Below are 21,821 nucleotides of genomic sequence, written 5' to 3' on the forward strand. Positions count from 1 at the left end.
CCTTTCTTACTTTTTCCCTTCCCCTTTATGATCATGGATTCTCTCACAAGTGGTAATACTGCTCTATTGTTCAGACTGATGTAACTATATTTATTTTTAATAAGTAGCACATTTTGACTTAAACCCCTTATTATGATCACTTAGTGTGACCCCTGGTAAGAACACATATTGTATGAATTTCCTCAAAGAAATTCAGAAGCTGGTTAATGCATTGGTTCAAATGTACAGAGCATTAACGGCTTACCAGCTCCTGATCTGCTTTTCTTTCATTTTCGCTCACTCATTTATTCTTTTCAAAAATCATATGAAATGAGTGTCCCCATTACCTCTATTTTAGACAAATAGTTTGCCCAAATGACATAGTTGGTAAATGTTGAAAACTGGCTTTGAAACAAAGGACTCTGACTCCATGTTGCACCATCTTAACTAAAGGCTTAAGCAGGATGATTATATTAGTGATGACTGAAGTTGCACAATTTATAATTTTGAACATGAACTTACTTCCAAGTGACATAGGCAAGGGTTTATTATTAGAAAGTGAGTAAATTGATTCATGTTCTTAGTATAATCTACCTCACTCCCCACTATCCTGTAATTTTACTTTCTACTTCTATCTGATATAAAATCAACGATGTTTTCTTAAACATGTAAAAATCACTAAAAGAAAACCTTGTTTTTTTTTTACTTTTACCCTTCTTAATAGACTGGGCATTATAGATAAAAAGTTTGGTGCTACACTTGGATATGCTTAGCAATAGTTTTGATCATTTTAATGCCTTCAAAATTTCAAGAAATTTAAAACAAGCCTATAAAAATAACCCCAAATACATATACTATGGAATATGAACTAATCAATAAAATTGAGCTATTTTAGACAATTGATAAGATCTTTTAAAATAAGTTATTCATCTTTTAAGCAGAATTGTTAGTCTTTGTTTTGCCTGACATTGTTCCGTGCTAAAACAGAAATGTTTGCAAAAGCTTGAAAAGTGTTGTCTTTTCAAATGTCATGTGGTTTCCTAGGGTGATTTAATTTTTCAAGAAGATAGAAAATTTACTTCTTTCTTTTTTGCTTTGATAGTATTAATGGCTTGGGGTTATTTCCTTCTCTGAATTCCCTTCAATGCATGGTACTAGGAAACAGGATTTTCTCTTTCATTTCATAATTTTCTAAAACCAATGCCCTATAGCCATCTTAGTTTCATCCAAAAAAATAAACCATTAAATCATAACTCTTATTGTAAAATATTAAAAATTTGCTCTGAACTCATAATTCCCCTAATTCTTGGAAAAGGACTGTAACAAACGTGTTAAGACTTTTTGATTTAAGGTTATGGAAAAATAATTAATGTCCACAAAGCTAATCATTCCAACTTGTATGAAACATAAAAGCATAAAAAGTATGTGAATCAAATTTCCCCTTTTTGTTTGGGTTTAGACCTCTGTATTATGTTAAAAGGTGTTTAATGCTTGAGAGCTTTGACCTTGCCTGGGATAGAAGCCAGTTCAATATTTTCTTGGATAGAAATAAGCCCAAGTCATATGATCAATACATGCAACAGGCATAGTAAATGTAGTGGGCCTTGTCCACAGGAAGAACCACCAGATAGCACTGACCACAGAGTGTTGGCAAGTGAACTTTTCAGGTCCTTTTATGTTTCAAATCTTTCTGAAACTGATCTTCTACTTTCTGGAACTTCTTTCATCTGTTAGGCATAGGATTTTAATTTTTCTTGTGACTATTGAAAAAATAACTGCTTTTTTTAAAAGAGTGAATCCAACTTCTTAACGACTGAAAAGCACCATGATCAAAGATTAGTGATGCCAATACTATTAACTAGAAGCCAGTGAATATAATTGTAGGGAAATTTTATTGAACTTCTGCATATTTTGAATTTTCTATATTCCATATTATTAATAGCAAGTTAATAATATGAATCATATGCAATGTTCTATATAATAACTATAATATAATATATTAAATATTATATACACAGTGATATTATATAATATAAATACATGTTATCTGTAAAATGCATGTAAGAGCCGGGTGCTATGGGTGTACACCTGTAATCCCAGTAGTTTAGGAGGCTGAGGCAGGTGGATCTTGAGTTCAAAGCCAGTATCAGCAATTTAGCAAAGCCCTAAGAAACTTGGGGAGACCCTGTCTCTAAATAAAAAAAAAATATTAAAAAGGGAGGGAAAAGTGGCTCATTTGGAAAAGTCCTGGATTCAATCTCCAGTACCAAATAAATAAATAAAATAAAATGCATGTAAGAGATAAGAACAATGGCAATGCCTATTACTTGCCAAATAATACTCTAAAAACTCTATGCACATTGGCTCATTTAATCCTCACAAAAGATGTAAGAGAGCAGAGGTGGGAATCTGAATCCACACAATCCAGCACTCAAGTCTGTGCCCCTGAGCAATGTGTCATTCAGCTCTCTTATACCCAAATTCAACAAATGGAGACTGTTGGACTGTTATCATTGCTGCCATGGAGAATTGATAAGAATTGTGACACATATGTCAAATCCCTTAACCTTTCAGAGTCTCAGCTTCCAAACCTGTAATCTGCCTGGGTAATTTCTACCTCCCCATGAAGCTCTGTCTCTCATTGGGTCTCTATCTAAAATGCAATCTCAGCCCTTCTTAACATTTCCAAATAGCTGGATACTTTCTTAAAGGGGAAGTTGTCTTTTCTAAAAATTTGTGAGTGATTGTAAAACAAAGCCATAGAATTTTGATAACACTTATCATCCATTAAAAACTACACACCATAGTTTTTTTCTATAAATACTCTTTTCTTCTGACAGAAAGAAGAAGGGTGAGGGAAAGAAAGGAAGGAAGGAAACAGAAAATTTGGGATTACCAATGACAGCAGAGTAAAATTTAATTGAGAAATGAGTGAAATTTGTTTTCCTTAGCAAAATGTGTCCTTGACATTTTTATTTTCCTTTGTTCTGACTTAAATGTCATTGGGAAAGTTTCACCTGCTGAATTACCACCTATGCCCCCTTTTAAGCTGTGCCATCTGATTTTATGCTCATAGCAGTCCTGCAATCTCTCAGATCAAGATCACTAATGGCTTCTTCATTTCAAATTTACATGTATATTTTCTTAATCTTAATCTTGATTTCTCTCAAATATTTGATTATCACATCCCAAACTCAGCATTTATACCCAGTTTTGTTTGTAAGTTTTCTTATTTTATTTTTTAAAATATTTTTTAGTTGTAGATGGACACAATATCTTTATTTTTATTTATTTATTTTATGTGGTGCTGAGGATCAAACCCAGGGCCTCACATGTGCGAGGCAAGTGCCCTACCACTGAGCTACAACCCCAGCCCTCTTATTTTATATTTATTATATCTTCATTTATTCAGCAAATATTCTTTGAATACCTACCTTTGGCAAGGCAATATCATAGGCCCTGGGAATAGCAGCAAATGACACCGAATACCTACCCATCTCTAGGTTACTGATATATTTTATCTCCACCAGTTATTCACCAAAGTCCACTCATAGACCCTCCTCCCTCCCCCTCACATCTCCATATAATAACTATGTATAATGTATTAAATATTATATACAGAGTATATATTACATAATGTAAATACATGTTATCTGTAAAATACAATCTTTTTTGTTTGAGCTCTTTAAATTATGTATCTATTTTCATGTGACCAACTGCTGATTTTAAGTACATTACTCCCAATAATTTTGAATTAGATAAACATAGGGTTCAAACCCTAAATTCAATTCAAATCTTGGACCCAGTACTAATGCTTAAGTATAACCATTGGTAAGTTTCTGAAATACTCTCACTTTTTTCATGAGTAGAATGGAAATGATAATCATACCTTCTTCATAGAGTTGTTGTGAGATTAATGCATATAAAGTGCTTAAGTTACCTGGCACTTAACAAAAACACCATTGTTAATGACTTCTTTTTATCTCCTTATTCTCGGCAAAATTTTATCCTTTGTCTTATCTCCAGATGTTTCAGTAGAATATCTCTAATTTTTCAATTAACACTTCTTTTTGGATAGCTACCTAAAACACTAAATATCCCAAATCATCATCATTTTCTTCTCTCACATGTTAGCTCTTTTTATAAATCTCTCATTTAGATCATTGTCACTATTATTCTTCAGGTCACTGGAGTTAAAAGTGATGAATTTCAGTGTCTCTTAATCCTATAGGATCAGTCACTATTGCAACTTTGCAGTGTTTTGAGTTGATGAGACATATTTTATTCATCATAATATCCTCAGTTGTAATGTCAAACCAATGCCCAAGAACACTTGCTGAGTGAAAAAGTAAGTGAATGAATAAATTAGAATTAAGGAAGATGAGAAACTAATTAGAGGTTAAGGACAAAGAGCAGATGGAGAAGGGTCAGTAGCGGTAACGCTGGGAAAGGGAGGGCAATTTAAAATTTATAATCTTGGTGGTGAATCAGTTCTGAGGAATGAGATACAGGGTCGGTGGCTGTTGTCAAATTAGAGGGGAGCCCTCAGGAGAGGCGGTTGTCCTGTTTCATATGTTCACATAGGCATGTGTGTCTCAGTTACTTTCACTCTGAGGAAGTACATGAGTAGTTTGCCCTTTGAATGACAGTTGTTTCCATTGCTTTCATACCCTTTGGCCATTTGTGCTCCAAATGTAATGCCACAGGGAAAACATTGAGGTTTTTCCTTTAATCAGAGCTTAGTCCTGTGTCTCCACTGCCTGACTGCTGTGGCTGCATCATATCCACACTGTCAGCCAACCTTCAAAATGCTTTAATATTCAGTTGCTGCAGAATGGTGTTCCCCATAGCCCAGCCCTTGAATAATCAACTGCCACATCCATGCTACAACAATTCCAGTGATTGCTCTCCAAAGATCATCCCATCACAGATACGTTTCCCTTCTAGGATGGACTCTGGGGAAAATGAATCAGTTGTTTAAATAAATGCTATTACATTTAGAATAATTGAAATAAGCCTAAGTCTTTGAAAGATTTGGATAACTTTTCCACATGGGAAAGAAATGCTTGTCACAGTCGGAAGGAATATAGTATGTCATGTTCTCCTCTTATTGTTCATGACTAAAACTTAAGCAAATAATGTGTTCTCCATGTGCTGAGGACCAAATTTTGCCCCTCATGTAGTATTTAGCCATCAGGAATAATTATCATAGTATGTAAATATCTATCAGTTATGAAATAAAATATGAAATAATGCAATATTTATATATATGCATAAACTTTTTAAAAATTATATTACCCAAACCTTTAATCTTATATTACCAATACTAAAATATTGAAAAAATGTGAGTTATGCTTTAAACATAAAATGGCCTAGTTTTAGAAACTTTAGTAGCATTTTTAAAATTTAAACTTATACAAGTGCCTATTTCCATTTAAGATGTTGATTTTCAATTTTTATACTCTGAGACTGAATTTTCAGCTAGCTGATCTAATTTTTTACAAGGAATTGATGCATCATTGATAGAATTTGATCAGAAGTAACTCAAATATGAATTATGGGAAGAAAAAAGCAATATGTCTGAATTAATATTTTCCCAATGTAGTTATTTTTCTTGCAGGTCTTTAGACCTATTTTCATTTTGAAATATGTCAGATACATCCTCCTTTAAAATAAACATATTTCCCCCCTGCCTTTCTTTTCCCTTCGTCTGCCAGGTATTTTGCAACATGGATGTGAACGGGGGAGGTTGGACTGTCATACAGCATCGTGAAGATGGAAGTCTAGATTTCCAAAGAGGCTGGAAAGAATATAAAATGGTAAGATGGGAGAATTTACGGTGGTGTTTGATGTTTTTTCACAAAGTTATCTTCATCAGATTATATGATGAACCTTTGCATTTTTAGATGCTTTCAAGTTAATTTAAGAATAAAAATGATGCTTATATTAAGGACATTATTTTCATTAGAGACAAAACACTCATAAATCATTTTGAGTAAATGATTTCCATGTGTGCATCAGAAAGAGAAATGTATTACTATAATTATTTCATGAACTGCTGTGGATTGTCTGGATCCATTCCTATTTGAATGAGGGTAGGGGAAGCCAGAACTCAGATCAGGCAGGATGGGTGTCCTGCCAGGCAGGTGATAGTAATGGCCTCACTCAGGGCAGGCAAGGTGTTGCTGTTGTTGAATGAGTTCCTCCACGAGAGCTTTCATGTGGCTCCTCTGGACTTCTCTGAGTACCCAGGGTTATCAGGCCCTTCTTGTCACAGTTGGCATCCCCATGAACAGGAGATACTTTTAGTCTCTTTTTAAATTTTTTTTTTAAATTTTAATTTGTTATATATGACAACAGAATGCATTACAATTCATATTACACATATAGAGCACAATTTTTCATAGAAATGGCACAGAGACATCTCCACTGCTTTCTATTGGTCAAAGTTGACCATGGGCCCAGACCAGATTCAAGATGAGAGGAGAACACAAAGGTAAGAAAGGAAAGACTTTGTTCATTGGTGTCTCTAAAATAAAAGCAGACATACCATTGTCCTCTCAATAGTCATTGCCAACATTCTTGTAGCTGATGTTTTCAATCCTTTGTATGTGCTGGTCTTATCTAATTTTTATATCAAATTGATTACTTAATACTATCTCTATTTTAAGAGGAAACAGATTAGAGAGACCAACTTTTTCAAGGTAACATAGCAGATTATTTAATTAATCCATAATCCAATAATCTCATATTCAGTGCCTAAAATATTAACTATAAAACCTGATGACAGTATGTCAAGTCACAGTAAAAGATGAGAATTTCCCTTAATGGGTGAATTCATATTATTTTATATGTAACATTTATGAATAACTTTGTTTTGAACTCTTGACAAATTTTTCTCTCTGAAGGTGAAAAAAAAAATGTGATGGGAGTTCTATACTAGAAAAGTTCCATCTCAGTACCTTATAGACAGTGTCAAACCTGTGGTTGGTTGAAATTATAATTCACCAATTAGTAGGTTCATAGTTGGTTTAGTATCATCAAACAAAGGGGTTTTAGTTCATGAATGGTGCTCTCTAGGGCTGTCACTTTATCTAGAAGATTTTTATGAAATACTCAGCTAAACCCTTAGCATGCAGTTTAATTAACGATTTGGAGGGACATGAAGTTGAAATCCAATGTCTTTAATGAACCATAGACTCAAGATAGAAAGGTAGGCTGAGACCAACAAGACAGAATTCCACGGAGAGACTGGTGTGACTCAAAGTTTTTTGAATTGTTGTCTGCTGAAAAACCAAGATTAGTGTACTTGCTCTACATTAGTAGCAGGTTTTAGGGCACAAAAGTTGCAGAATTTACTTTAAGATGTTTTCAATTCTGGAGGTTTTTAACCAAGTAGACAATCTTAAGAATTATAATCAATATGTGAAGAATCTGGAAATCATGTATGGAGCAAGTGAATGATTTGGATTGTTTAACCTGAAGAAATATTTGAAAAGAATTGGGCATAGTCCTGTCTGATAGCTACCTAATTAACTAACTGGATGGAAGCATGTAGTACCAGAGCCTCCTACACAAAATGTGGACTGGGGACCAGTAGCATTAGCATCATCTGGGAGCTTAGAGAAACACCGGACATCAAGCTCTACCCCAAAATTACTGAACTAAACTCCACATTTCTACAATAATTTAAGGGGAGTTCTATAATGAATGGGTAATATAACAGAAAAGCAAAATTTGACTAAGTAAAAGCAAAACTCTCTAGTGCTAAATTCTAACAATAAATGGACTTTCTACTCAGGGACAAGTCCCCTCCCTCATCAGTGTAAGCACCCAAGTAGGAGATACATCCTCGTTTTTCAGTATGGTTATGGAGAATAGGAATGGTAGTCAGGTTAGATTCTAAAACCTCTTTCTGTTTACATGATTCTATAAACACTCGGGAGGAATTACCTAAGTTCTAAAAGCGGACTTGAAATATGTCTGTATTAGTCAGTTTATTCTTTACCCCACTATTTCTAAGTGGGTTGAGTTTAGGAAAATCTCATACACATACATTAGCTTTCTCATTCATTAAAATGGGACAATAATTATACATTTGGAGCCTTTCAGGGATGCTATGGAGATTAGTAATCATATTAGTAAAGCACTTGGGCACACTGAATTTTTAATAAACACTAGTTACTATTATTATTCAAAATTAAAACATCAAAGTCTGCGAAACATTTATTAATTTTGCCCAAAGTATTATTTTGCTAACTACTTTAACTCATGATAATTTTCACCACTAAAATGGGATGTGAAGAAGTTATCTTAGAAGTCAAACAATTGATATAGGATCAAGCAAATCTGAAATGCATTATTATTAAAATGAATGATAATGGAAAATGAACATAAAGTTGTCATCATTGTGATTTTCCAAAATGGTGAATTATTAGCTGTAAACATCTGCTGCCTTGGCAAGCCAGGCACATTAAGTAAGAGATACTGACTTGTTAAATATGGAATTGATTCATGTCTTGTAAGTATTTACCAAACAAATGAATCTACTTTTAAGCAATTCTTTTTTGTTATTGGAACAAGACTGGGATTATTCTTTAATCATAGTTTTTATTCAGTTTGTCCTTATCCCTTTTCTGAATATGAAAGATTATTATGCTTCATTCAAACTTGAAATATTTATCACCTCAATGTCAATTCTTCATGGTCAGGAAATATAATCAGCTCCAAAATTGTAAAACATTCTGGCAAAAATGAATCTGAAGACTTTTTTAAAAAATAAAATAATTAATCTTATGTTACAAGTTGGTAATATTCATCAAAACCCATGGTAAAAAGTGTTTCATCTGTTTACTTCAGAGCCTTGTTTGTTTTTTTTTTTAAACCTAAAGACAAAATAACAGGATTCTACCACGAATGGATATGGTCTCCTAATGTTAATTCTTGTCAGTCACACCTATTTCTATTCCCTGCATCAAGATCAAGTGAACCTGCAGTCCACTTCTTCAGCTGGGGGTGCGCATCCTTGGGGGAAAACAAAGACTTCCTGGCATGCACCCCCTCCTCTTCAGTCTTCCCCCTGTACTGTGTGTGTGCCAGGAGGCTACACTTTCTTGCACACTGAGTATAGCCATAACATTTCATCCCGCCCTTTCTGCCTTACTTCTCTCCTTCCCTTCTTTCTGGTTGATATCTGTAGGTTGTCGCTTGCCCCACAAGTTTTGTGGGATTGTGTGTTACAGTTGTCAACCCAAGAAATTACAAATATGTATTATATATTGCTATTTTAAAACCTCTCTCAGCATAAGAGGTTTGCAATTTATTTGGTTCTGGGCATTGGCTTTAATCCTACAAAAATGTCTTTTACCTGAGTTTTTTTTTTCACTTAACCTTTTTTTAGGAGGAGATGCACCAAATCTGGTTTATAGATTTGTAAAGATGTTTGCTAAGGGAGAAGTCAGGAATGGGCTTTTATTGGAGACATTTAGGGACTGATATTAGCTCCTTCAAGTCACAAGGGCACCATTTAGCAGCCTCCAGAAATAACACTTACAGCAATGCTTTTGCATATAAAGCCCACTGAAGCTTGGAACCCCAAATAGTACCCTAAGTTACCTAACTTTATAGTAAGCAGTGGCTAATGCCCTGGAGACAAACTTGCTTTGTATTCAAACCCTCCCCCACCCCCCAACAAAGCTTCCTTTGACACAACAAAACATTTAATTCTGAGTATCATACCTTCTGGGAGTTCTTTATTTCTGGAAAGAAAATAAACACACATTTTTAACCGCACTTTAAACATCTTAAAAATAAAAAGAGAAAAATGCTCAAGAATTTAAAAATTATGAAATAAACAGTTCTTCTGCTCTTTCTTGAGCTGGAAGTCTCAGCAATTAGTGTAGATGCTTTTAAATGACTCTAGTTGTGTATTACTGCACCTTTGGAAAGCTACTTTTCAGGCCTATTTTCTTTAATCATTTATATGAAAAAAGTTGAAACTCATAGGACTTATACCCATTATGATAAATTAAGAGTTCTTATCATTGCTTTCACTAGGAGTGTATATCAGAAATAGCTGTGGAGCTCTTTAAAAACAGAGGTGATTTAGTTTCCCCATGGAGATTTGGATTTGATATGTCTGAGGTGGGCTTACTGAAACCGTGTCTGGTTTCAATTTTGTTTCTTCTATAAAAAGTCAACACTTCCTGTGATCATTATGAGACAAAACAAATAAAGTATCAGAGACAATAATTTTATTAACTTGGAAAAAGCACAAGCCAAAATTGAACATTTCTGCAGGTTTTGGCAAAAACTAATGAATCCCTTAAAAAAATCTTTCACCTACATGATTTTTTTTAAAATAAAATGTGCCTCTTAAGGCCATTTTAAAGTAAGTATTATTACTTTTTGTTAAATTCTAGTATATTTTGCCCTTTTATTAAACTCCCAGAGGAGAAATGAAATTGATCAGCAATGGATCTGAATTGTGTTATCAGAATCTTTTATATGATTGTAACTGACACAACTAAACATAATAGTTTCATGAAACTACATGACATAGCATCCTTGGATTTTACTCAAGAAAAAGAAGAAAATCTATTTTTATAACTAACATTTATTTATTTGCTGCTATTTTTAACATCAACACAATATTTTTTAAAGTTTAAGTTTTTATTTTTACGGATATTGCAGGATATTTGAGCTGAAATACGAACCTGTGGTAAACAGTTATATGCAATAGTGTATAAATCTGTACTTTGAGATGCGCATCAGTGATTTCAGTAATTTAGGCATGGATTTAGTTTTTGTTTCAGACAGTCCTGCTTATATAACCAAAACTTGCTTCCTGATATGGAGGGATTTTATGCCTGCCCTACTCTGATAATTTTGTCTGATTAGTATAATCTGATTTGCACCTGAATAGTTATTCCACTTCATGTTTATATGGTTCTCCACCTTTGGTTCATAAAAGACTCACCCATGAAACCTTTTAAATATCCAAATCCCCAAGCCCACCTCAGACATACTAAATTCAGTCTCCATGGAGAAACTAAGTCATCTCTATTTTTCAAAAGCTCCACAGCTCACTCTTTGTTCCTTCCTCCTTCCCTCCCTCTTTCCTTCCTTCCCTCCTTCTTTCCTTCCTTTCTTCCCTCCTCTCTCTTTCTCTCTCTCTCTCTCTTTCTTTCAGTTTAACCCAGTGGCACTTTGCCAGTGAGCTCCATCCCCGGCCCTTTTTATTTGTTGTTTTGTGACAGGGTCTTGCTTAGTTGTAGAGGCTGGCCTCCAACTTGCCTCAGCCCCCTTGAGCATCTGGAATTTCAGGAGTGTGCCACCAACCCTGGCTACTCCACAGCTTTTTCAGATGTGCGTCTCTAGTTGAAAGCAACTATCAGAACTAATAATTTATTAGCACAAGTATAAGACCATAAAATTGCCTGTTTTGTAGATTTTAAAACATGTGGAACATGGAGAAAGAGTGATTAAAACAATAGGGACCAAGGGAGATTTGAAGGGGAAAGGTACTCTTTTAGAATTGAGAAGCAAAATTGAGGTGGTCTATACTTTCCTTTGTGCCAGTTTAACCCCAGTTATAGTCAGTGGGCTTTACTTTTTCATTTGGTAATTAATTTCTTGGATTAAAATTACAGTTTTTTTTGTATACACAAATAATCAACAATACATTAATTTCCAGTGTCTAAAAGCCTTTTAAATAATTATCTCAATATTCCCCTTGTGAATTTTCAGCAAAGACAAGACCCTGGAATCTTTTGTTCTCTTACATTGAAATAGAAAGAAACCTGCTTACTCTCAAAGAGCACATAGTGTCTTGGAAGAAAGGCAACCAAACAAAATGACTAAGTCTTGTGATATGTCTTCTAACTATAACAACAGCAACACCTAGACTTTTGTTACGTGGTTTTCCTGTATCAGCACTCAGTCAGGTGCCATAGGCATATTGCATTCTTACAATGTTGTACATGGAATGCTCTAGATTCCTGTTTTGCAGATAAGAAAACTGAGGCTCCGAAGTAAAGCAGAAAATCCCTTAGTAAATATGTCTCAGAGAAAGGCTTTGAATTCGAGGAGAGGTTATTTAATTTAAACCAAGCCTTTGTTCCTACACATCAGATCGGCCGTTGTGCCTGATAAATTATCCAATAGACAGCTTAGTAATGTGGGAACTCATTCCCATTTCCCCTTCTTTTGCATATTTTTCATCTTTATGATGTAACAGCTGTTTCTGCTTCACTGCATTTGGCTATTAGAAGGGTTCCTCCCTACATCATCTAACGGCCATTTTGATTCATGGCAGTCAAATATTTTGCTCATTTGGACAGTTTTTTGGGAAAGTGCATGAAATTCAATTTTGGTTTCTAGAGGTCAATCCCACCACTTTCTTTTCAGTTGCTTCTTTCTGAAAGAAGAAAAAGCAAACTGTTTAGAAAGTGGTATGTCCCTCCACTCAGGGGGGTACACAGTCCTGCATGCTGAGACAGGGACCAGCTTTTGTAGGAAGGACTTTAATGCTTGTTCATTTCTGAAGCTCATCCGAGATCACTGCACTTTTCCCTGGGGAAGCTGGAGAGTTTTATTCACACAAGGCTTTCAACAGCATGGAAATATGTGACCTAAAACTTAACACTTCATCATTCCCAGCCTCTTTATTCACATCTAGTATAATTGCTGAATCCCTTTTCAATGACTACACAGAAAAGGGAATCATCAAGTGGCCATAGGGAGAGTTCTGGCATGTCTGAGCTGAGAAGAAATGCAAAGAAAACCCCAGTGGTCTTCTTTTTCTTCCCAGGGGATGCTGCAATAAAGAAAGTGTTAATTCTTTGACTTGCAGCCCCCTGTAACTTTTTGTTCTGGTTGTGCATTGGAGAAGGTAAGCTTTGCTCTTTTCCTTGGTATGTAGCACCAGCTGCCTTAAGAATATATAAAATTCTTAGCATGTTCAAAATTGCTCTAGTATTTCCTGCCACTGTGGAACTTTTGCAAAGTGTGAGTTGAGTATCTTAGGAGCAGAGAAGCAAGTTATTCCAGCCACTGGAATAACTCCAATGAATCCTATATTTTTGCTTTGAGCTAAAGGTAGATGATCTTCAGTACAATTTGAGTCAAGGATGTTCAATTAATCAAGAAACTAAGTTAAACTGGGGAATTATTTTAAAAGTGTGCATACATATGCAACACATGTCATTTTAACTTTAAATATAAAATATATGTGTTCATTTACCCACTTTTTAAAAAGTAGGACCAAAGTGTGTGATTTGGGGTCAATGGTTTCTCTATAAAACTTTCTCCTAAGAGAATATACCCAATGTCTGGTTTCATTTCTGTAAAATAGAACAGTACTTAAAGACATATGCAAAGTAATGTAAAATTTAAAGTTCTCTAAAATTCTATTATTCGCAGTCTTATCTCAGGTTCTCAGCAGCACTTAATTCAAAAAGATTTGAATGATTTGTTTTTATTGAGCAAGTCAACATATTTAAATTAGATTTTATAAAAACCCTCTTTCCCCACTAATATTTAATCCATTTGCATAACACATTATGAACATCACCACCATAATAACAGAACTGTCAAAAAAAATGGTTTTGGTACCAAACACCCCGGTTTTTGGCCAGCAATTCCATTGGCAGAGGCAGCCGTGCCCTGTGTAGTTAATGCAATTTGAGTCCACTCTGGACACTAGCACAAAGAGGAATGGAGAACATTGATTCGTTGCTTAGTTTTGTTAAAGGAGAAAGCCATTATGAAAACTTCTCTTGTAATTAGACTCTATAAAACTGATAAACATTAAGTGTGAAAGGAAGAAAAAGTTTTCTAAATTCTGTCATCTATACTGAGAAAACAAGAACTGCCATAATTATTTTAGTACTTTCCTCATGGATTAGACATTTATTAATAAATACCTCAGCTAACCAGAATTTGTTTCTTTGTGAAACATTGGGAATGTGTCCTGTCAATACTGAAGTTCTTTTAAATGTGTGCATGACAAATTGAGGACTTGATTCAGATGCAGATTCATGTTTCTTGTTCTCAGATATTTGATTCAATGGAGAGCTAGGTATTTTTGTTTTTAACCAGAACTCCAATGGTGATAATTCAGTGGGGCAGCTGAGACTCAACCATATTGTTCTAGCTCTCTCTCTCTCTCTCTCTCTCTCTCTCTCTCTCTCTCACACACACACACACACACACACACACACACACACACACGTTTAAGATTACTTCTTTGAATGTGAATGTAAAATGCTATAATATTTTGTCTCCCTAGCTCCCTATATGGACCTCCCATCTGTGTCAGTAAAACAAATATGTAGGCCAAGAATTGAACTGATCTTCAAGTATTATTAGGCAATACTTTCTTAGACAATTGTGAATACCCCAAATCTAGAATGCCAGCAGCTCTTTAGGGTTCTTTATTTCCCTGTCACCAACATCTCCAACACTTTGAGTTGGCTCACATTTGGGAACTACTTCTCTTTCTTCCCACAGAGAAACTATTTTGAGTACCTAACAGCCATGACTGGGCTTGCCCCAAAGAGAAGACGGAGCCATATTGAGATTAAGAGGCACAATGGTCAGCCATGTGTACTTACTCAGCTCTTACCAGTCAGCCTTCCAAACCTACATTCATGCCAATGGAGCAATGTGAATGATTATGGTTGCAGACTTACAGATTTTCTTAATAATATTAAAAAATAAGAATGCAAAACTGCTCAAATCAGAGGTCTAATAATCCATAAAGTTATGGGTCTATAATTGGACTCCTGAATAGACACAAAACAGTATTATTAAATAACTTGTCTGATACTACCCTGATAGTACTCAATGAAAAAATACTACACTGATAGTACTCAAATTATAGTCAAAAAAATAACCAGAATTTAAGAAACATATTTGAAAGCAAATGGAATCGAGGAGGGTTTTCTGGTAAAACCTTTTGAACAAATTAATTTAATCCAAAAATACTTTATCCATATATATATATTTTTTTGATGAACACAGATTTTCCTATAATAAGAATTAGACATAAGCCTCAAATGGAAGCACATATAAAAGAAGACTATTAAAGTAAATCAATATTAGAAAAAAATCAGTGTGTAAAAGTCTGAAAGAAATATCTTGACTTTAAAAGATAATATCTTTTTTTTTAATTGTTACTTAGAAAACAGTTAAAGGCTAAACATGAAAAGTTTCCCTCTGGAGTAACAAGTTCATGTCCATCTTCTTTCCCAGGGTTTTGGAAATCCCTCTGGTGAATATTGGCTGGGAAATGAGTTTATTTTTGCCATAACCAGTCAGAGGCAGTACACGCTAAGGATTGAGTTAATGGACTGGGAAGGGAATCGAGCTTACTCACAGTATGACAGGTTCCACATAGGAAACGAAAAGCAAAACTACAGGTAAGTCGTGTTTCATTCAGTGTAGTACTTGACTACCTTTGATCTAACCATATTGGAATGTTCATGAAGAAGCCTGAAAGAAAATGATGAAAATCGTCTTTCAAAATGAAAAAAAAAAAAAAAAAAGCAGTAAAGACTTCTCACATCTTACTTTTCATAGACTGACTACCTTTAACGTTGGCTTGAATTCTAGTGAATGATGAAATAAATCTGAAGTATAAGTATAATATGGTTGTTGGTGTTGTTTTAGTTATTGCTATGAAGTGTACTGGGTTCATACATGTAAGATTCATAACAGAAGTGACTACAACTCAGTGGCTTGAAATAATTAATTTCTTCCCTCTACCAAAGCGTTTTGTTGTTGTTGTTGTTCTACTTTCTTTATCTTCCTTAAATTATTATTTTTCTAATTATCTTGAAGGTGACAAGAGAACAATTTAAATATTTTTGAGTGATTATAAAAGAGGAGATGAGACATAACTAAAAGGTACTTTTTTGTTGTAAATAATAATAAAAGGGTGAAAGTAAATCCAAATAATAACATACATATACAGAATGCATCACTGGGATATAAAAATAGCCAAACTATACACTTAATTTTAGATGTTTCTGAATTTATTTTCAATTAGCACCTTTCATGCTAGAAAAATTAATTAAAACTATGGCTATGAAAACAACATGATGTGTAAATTTATTCCTTGAGTACTTATTGTGGTATTTTTAAGTTCCAAGAATGCTATTAGGCACTAGGCATTTGGTAGTCTCTAGTCATACAGACCTCACAGTCAAACTGTATTGCTAAGTAGTCATAAATACCTGGTTGCTATTCCTGGAGAACAAGGAGAATATTTTAGATGCTCTTATATTGCTATCCATTAATGTGATACTTGAAATGTCCTCCATTGTGTGTGCCTCAATTTTATAATTAGTAAATCGGAAATACAATGATTTTTTTTAATTATTGGTACTTGGGAAATTTAACTCTGTATTATGACTACTCCATGTGTGTCTTGGAATCATGATTGTATACATTAAAAGGATGGCACATTGCTTCAAGCAAATTGCAATGGTAGCAACCAAATCCTTGTGCTTTTTCCCAACCAGCATAGCTATCTCCTTGAAAGGGGACTGTTTCTATTTCTTGTCTTTTTAAGACATAATATTCTTTAGGAATTTAAATCTTCATCTCTTTCATGGCTCAATTCATTTTCTTTCAATAGATTACATATAGAATTGAATCCCTGGAGACATAATAATAATTTTCTTAATAAATAGTGATGATGTCACCACAACAGAGGGTGAGAAATAGATCTAAAGGTTGGACAGTCTCATGGGAAGCAAGGGTCTACTTAATAGCAATTTGAGAAACCAAAGATGAGACATTTATAAAATGCAATGGGGTGGAAGAAGAAATGTTTCCAAGGAGGTCAATATTTTGAGAGTTTTATAACAAGAAAAACCACTGTAAAACATCAGGGGTACTCTTATGTAAATGTTTTGACCTGAAACTTGAAACTAAGTGAAACTTGGCTAATGTCATACAGCTTGACAATAGGACTTGCAAATAATTAGTTTGGTCTTTTTCTAGGCTCCTGAAGAATTTGCTTTGGTTCATTTCCAGAACGTCTCTCAATTCTCTATAGGTGGTGGTAGGAGGGTTGGTGGTGGTGGGGCTATGTATGTGTGCATACATGCATGTGTGGCTGGGATAGTGTTAGGGGAACAAGGAGTGTCTAGGAAGGTTTAGGAGAAGAGCTGGCATCTGTTGTAGGGTTGGATGTGAGGTGTGAATGCTATTTTGCCATCTGCATGAGGAAGGAACACTGGCCTCCTCTTGGAGTCCCCCCTCCTCTGGCCCCAGCTGCCCTCCTGAGCATTTCTCATTCTCTCAGCATGTATGATTCCGTCTCCTCACCCGTATGATATGGATCTATGATCAGAAAGGAAGTCTTCCCAGGCAGAGTGAGGTACACACTCTGGGATTTTCACTTACCTTTCTTAAGAAATTTGTGAACCTTGAGAATCAGAATCATAAAGCTAAAATGTAACTTAACAATTTATTTCCCAATCTCTGGTTTTGGGGGAAAGAAAACTGAAGTCCAGAAAATAGACAACATTTTTCCCAAGGAGTGAAAAAGACTTTTGCTTCCTACCTAGTGCAGCGTAGTTTCTGCTGTCATGCTGTTGTGGTGACCTCACAGATGGCAGATCTGCAACCATTACTTTCTCATGCAATTAAGCCCAGGATTCACACTGGTATCAAATGAGAAATCAGAACTCATTAAAATATAATGCTTTTTCTGGTGGAGGGTTAAAGGAAACGTACTATAGAATGCTGTCATTCACTCTTTCAAAGAAAGGGAGGGTAAGCTTAAAAAGGAGAACTAACCCCTGGAGATTTTCTCCCTCCCTAGGCCACCACTGCTTCTCCAGAGTCAGTGGCACCACCTGTGGCCCCAAGTTGCAATTCTAGCCATTCATCCTTGCTTGGAGGTTTTCTTCTTCCATTCCTCTCTCTTTGCTCTGAACTGATACCCCTTCCTTTGTGATAAATCATTCAAATTATTAAAACTAAGGGTGAGACAGTATTTTATATTTAGCAAAATGATTTTGACACTTTAGTTAGTTAATCCTCATAGTGACCTTTTGACATAGGTATTATTAGACCATTTTAAAGATGTGGCACTGGAGGTACATGCCTATAATCCCAGCTACCAGGAAGGCTGAGTCAGTAGGATTGCAAGTTGGAGGCCAGCCTGGGTAATTTAATGGTACCCTGTCTCAAAATAAAAAGGACTGGGAGTGTAGTTCAATGGTAGAGTGCTTGCTCTGAATGCATGAGACACTGAGTAAAACCCCAGTACCACAAAAAAAAAAAAAAAAAAAAACCCTAGGGTTTTGATCCATTTACCTCAAATTCAACTAAACAACTAAATTTCAACTTTAATTCAAAACTATGCAATGCATGCCAAATTTTTTTTATATTTTTCCATTTTCCACAATTTTCTTCTTTTGAATTAAACTTAGAAACTTCTCAAGTTTTCTTATTTAAAAATATTCTATCTTGAAATTTCTATCAATTATATTCATAATAAACAGAACAAATTGAAAAAGAAAAACTTTTCTCATGCTCTTAACATATTATGAGTAAGGATTGTGAATGGTTAGATAGGCTTACAAATGCGTGTGTGATACACATGTTTTCCTTTTATTCTCTGAGGAAACTTCAAATGATTTTCTCAGATAGAAAATAAAATTTATAGAACCCAAGAGAATGTGAAGGAGAAAAAATAATAATGTAAGAGTGTCATGATAAACATATCATGTGAAATAGCACACAATCAATGTGAAGTTATTAAATACCTCCCCTGGAGAGGTAGCATTATCCAGAGCCTCGTCATCTAACACCCAAACCATTATGGAGCCTTTCTGCCTCTAGTCTTGATATTCTTCAAAATTTCTTCCACACTGTTGCTAGGGTGATTTTTCCAACAATCAGACATGGTTCTTCATCTCCATCATAGATTTGGATAACATTCAAATATCTGCAAGTTAAAGTCTGCCACTAAGACTCTTCATGATCTGGCCACTACCTACTTCTCCTGCTGTTGCTGTCATATACACCCTCCAGCTTTATCTACTAGATTTCCTCTTCATTATGATTATGTTCTAGTAACTTGCAACTTGCAATTTCCCTAAGCACTTCATGCCTTTGTTTAGACTATCTCCTTGCCCTACATACATAAATCCAACTTTATCATAAAGATATGTCTTAAAACTTACAGATTCTCTCTTATGCCAGGAACTCTTCTTTGATACCTACTATGGCAGAGGCTGTGATGTGTCAAACCACTGCCCCCTTCAGAGCCAAAGCACTCCTTCTCCCACCTCCCAGAAATGCTGTTGATGGACAGCTTCCAGCTGGGGTCCCCTCTCTAGGTATTGGTTATGGTTGAGAAGAATCACATCACCCAAGGAAACCCCTCCTTTCTGCCAATAGATTGCATCTAAGGAGTGATGAATACAGGGATGTAAAAGCCTTCTTGCCTCAATTGGGGACAATTCTAAATGACTGGTAAAGGTCTACAATTCCACTTGAGGTTAGCTGAGGTCTTTACTCTCTGTGGCTGTGTGTGAGTTCTGAGTACTATTTTCCCTTTGTTCAGTCTTGCCTCCTTTGTTCTGCCACAGATCCTAAGAACACTCCCCTCTAAAAGGCCCCTATACTAAGTTTCCAGAGAAGTATGTCACCCTTGCTCTCCAGCCAGTTTAGATTTTGTGCTCCCATTGTTCCGTAACACTCTGTGGATAAGGATCTGGGATCCACACACTATGATGTCGTTAACAAGTGTTTATTAAGTAACTTTCTCTCTCTGTGTTCTAAGCTTCTAGAGTATAGAAATCATCTTTATCATAATTCAAGACATATACCTGTTAGCTAAATTATTAAGAGTTGATAACTAATATAGGGTGCCCACATACTACATGTACCAGATGCCTTGTTTTTCAAGAAACCTGAAACATAGTATTTTGCACAAAGTCACAGTTGCTAATATGATGGAGAGTTAGAATTTTATTTTGGTCTCATAACTACCCACCATACATATGGCCATTCCCCAACAAAGGGAAATCCAATAGCTAGTTTGGGGAATTAAATTAAATTTCAAAGCACATATTCTAACATATAATATATGTTTCTTCTAAGCTCATTTTTTTCTTTAATAATTTCAATGTCTATAGACTCATTAACTCATGTCTCTGACTCTCAATTTTCTGTCCCCAGGAATTAAAATATTTGTAAGTTATTTGTATGGCTCAAAAATTATTTTTTTTGAACAAAATCTTTAGGAGTGCATTTCTTTTCTATTTTTTTTATGGATTTTGAATTATTTAATAAACTATTAATTTTTTATGTCTCTAATAAATACTTGAGAGTTTCATCAATTTAGGGATTAAAGCAACCTTTTTTACTTCTAATAAAAACTTTGCTTGTCCTAAAACAGAGTTAAAACAAATACATAATCACCAGCACCACAACAAACACAACTGAAAAATAACAGATTAATTGTGGGGGTGAAGAGATGTTATGGCTACTGGAAAAAGTTCTGGCGTAAGAATCAGAGATGGGAGGCTGTGAAGAAAACTGACTTTATCATCTGTAAGATCAACATGGCTGTGACTGTCATGCTGTCTCAGAAACGGGGACCATGGTGACTCCCAGGGAAGTCTGAGTTACTCAGCACATTCAGTCACCAAAATGGGACCATGAAAGGGGCACTCTGTGGAGAGCTGTGTGTTGGTGTAGAGCACTCCCCATGCTTGTGCAGTAAAGCGTCTTGTGTGTCTGGAGCTATTGCCAACATCAGGAAGCCAAGCTGGTTGCTAAATGGAAGAGAGGATAGTGTGGAGACTGCCAGGCAGCTCTATCTGATGATGTCCCGAGAGTTGGGCCACTTCTTCCCTTCCGTTTCCCAAATCTCATATGAAGTCCACTTTGTGGCCCCATCTAATATAGAGCTATGAAGGCAAGGGAATTCTGGGAAAGAAGTTCCCAAATTAATGAGGTTGACAGTAGCACAATCTGCCCTACACCTTGGAAGAATCACCAATACTTGTATACCTCAGTTTTATTATCTTTAAGTGGGAACAATATAATTAGATGGAGTATACAAACATACTTTGTATTTAGTAAGCTTAAATGCCCTACCAATATGAAAACTGTTTAGATTTTTAAACACAGTTTCATCACAACCTGTAAATCTATTATTGATTTATTAAAGATTCTAATGATATATTATATATTGAAACAAACTTCTTTTGCTGCTTGGTAGTTATTCACCTATTTATTTGGATTCAAGTTCCAAGCCAGGTTAACTCATTAAATTTGTGATCTTCTTTTGTCTTCTTGAGCTAGACCAAGCTACCATAAACCCCCAAATGAACCAAAAGTTAACATTAATTAGTCAGTCATTATTAATTAAGTGATTAGTTAGTCACAAAGTTCATAAAAATAATATTTTTAAAGACTTCAGTTTTTCTCAGAATTTTTCTTTCTAGATTTATCTGATTGTTTCTACCTGATTAAATTCAAATTAAATCTTTTTGACAAGAATGTAAGTGATATTGTATAACTTCCTATTCTCTTACATCCAAAGTCATAAAAGACCAATTGTTCCTTGATTGACTGAGCTAAATTTACTTCATTCGTCAAGGTTTGGGTTCTGTTTACCCAATGGAATATGTACTCTTCTCAAAAAAACAAACAAACAAAACACCTTATAAAGGTTTATAATGTATAAAGTACATAAAGCTGATCTGTTTTGAAGTATTTGTGGGAACTTGTCTGTCACTCTGATCCTTCTCTTACTAGGGACTCAAGCACAGCAGAGCACAGTTTTAAAATGATTGCATTACATTATT

General features: G+C 35.1%; 1 protein-coding gene across 2 annotated transcripts in view; it reads left to right on the forward strand.

The window, feature by feature from the left end:
• The window catches only part of Angpt1 (angiopoietin 1), a 223,343-nt gene that overhangs the window by 171,643 nt on the left and 29,879 nt on the right, over positions 1–21,821 (forward strand). For both annotated transcript variants that reach the window (XM_077800584.1, XM_026384553.2), the window contains exons 6-7: positions 5,697–5,798; positions 15,235–15,401. In XM_077800584.1, coding sequence (XP_077656710.1) covers positions 5,697–5,798; positions 15,235–15,401 — 269 coding nt within the window. The remainder of the gene's footprint in view (positions 1–5,696; positions 5,799–15,234; positions 15,402–21,821) is intronic.

The sequence above is a fragment of the Urocitellus parryii genome, chromosome 7, assembly GCF_045843805.1.
Source record: "Urocitellus parryii isolate mUroPar1 chromosome 7, mUroPar1.hap1, whole genome shotgun sequence".
Classification (NCBI taxonomy): Eukaryota; Metazoa; Chordata; class Mammalia; order Rodentia; family Sciuridae; genus Urocitellus; species Urocitellus parryii.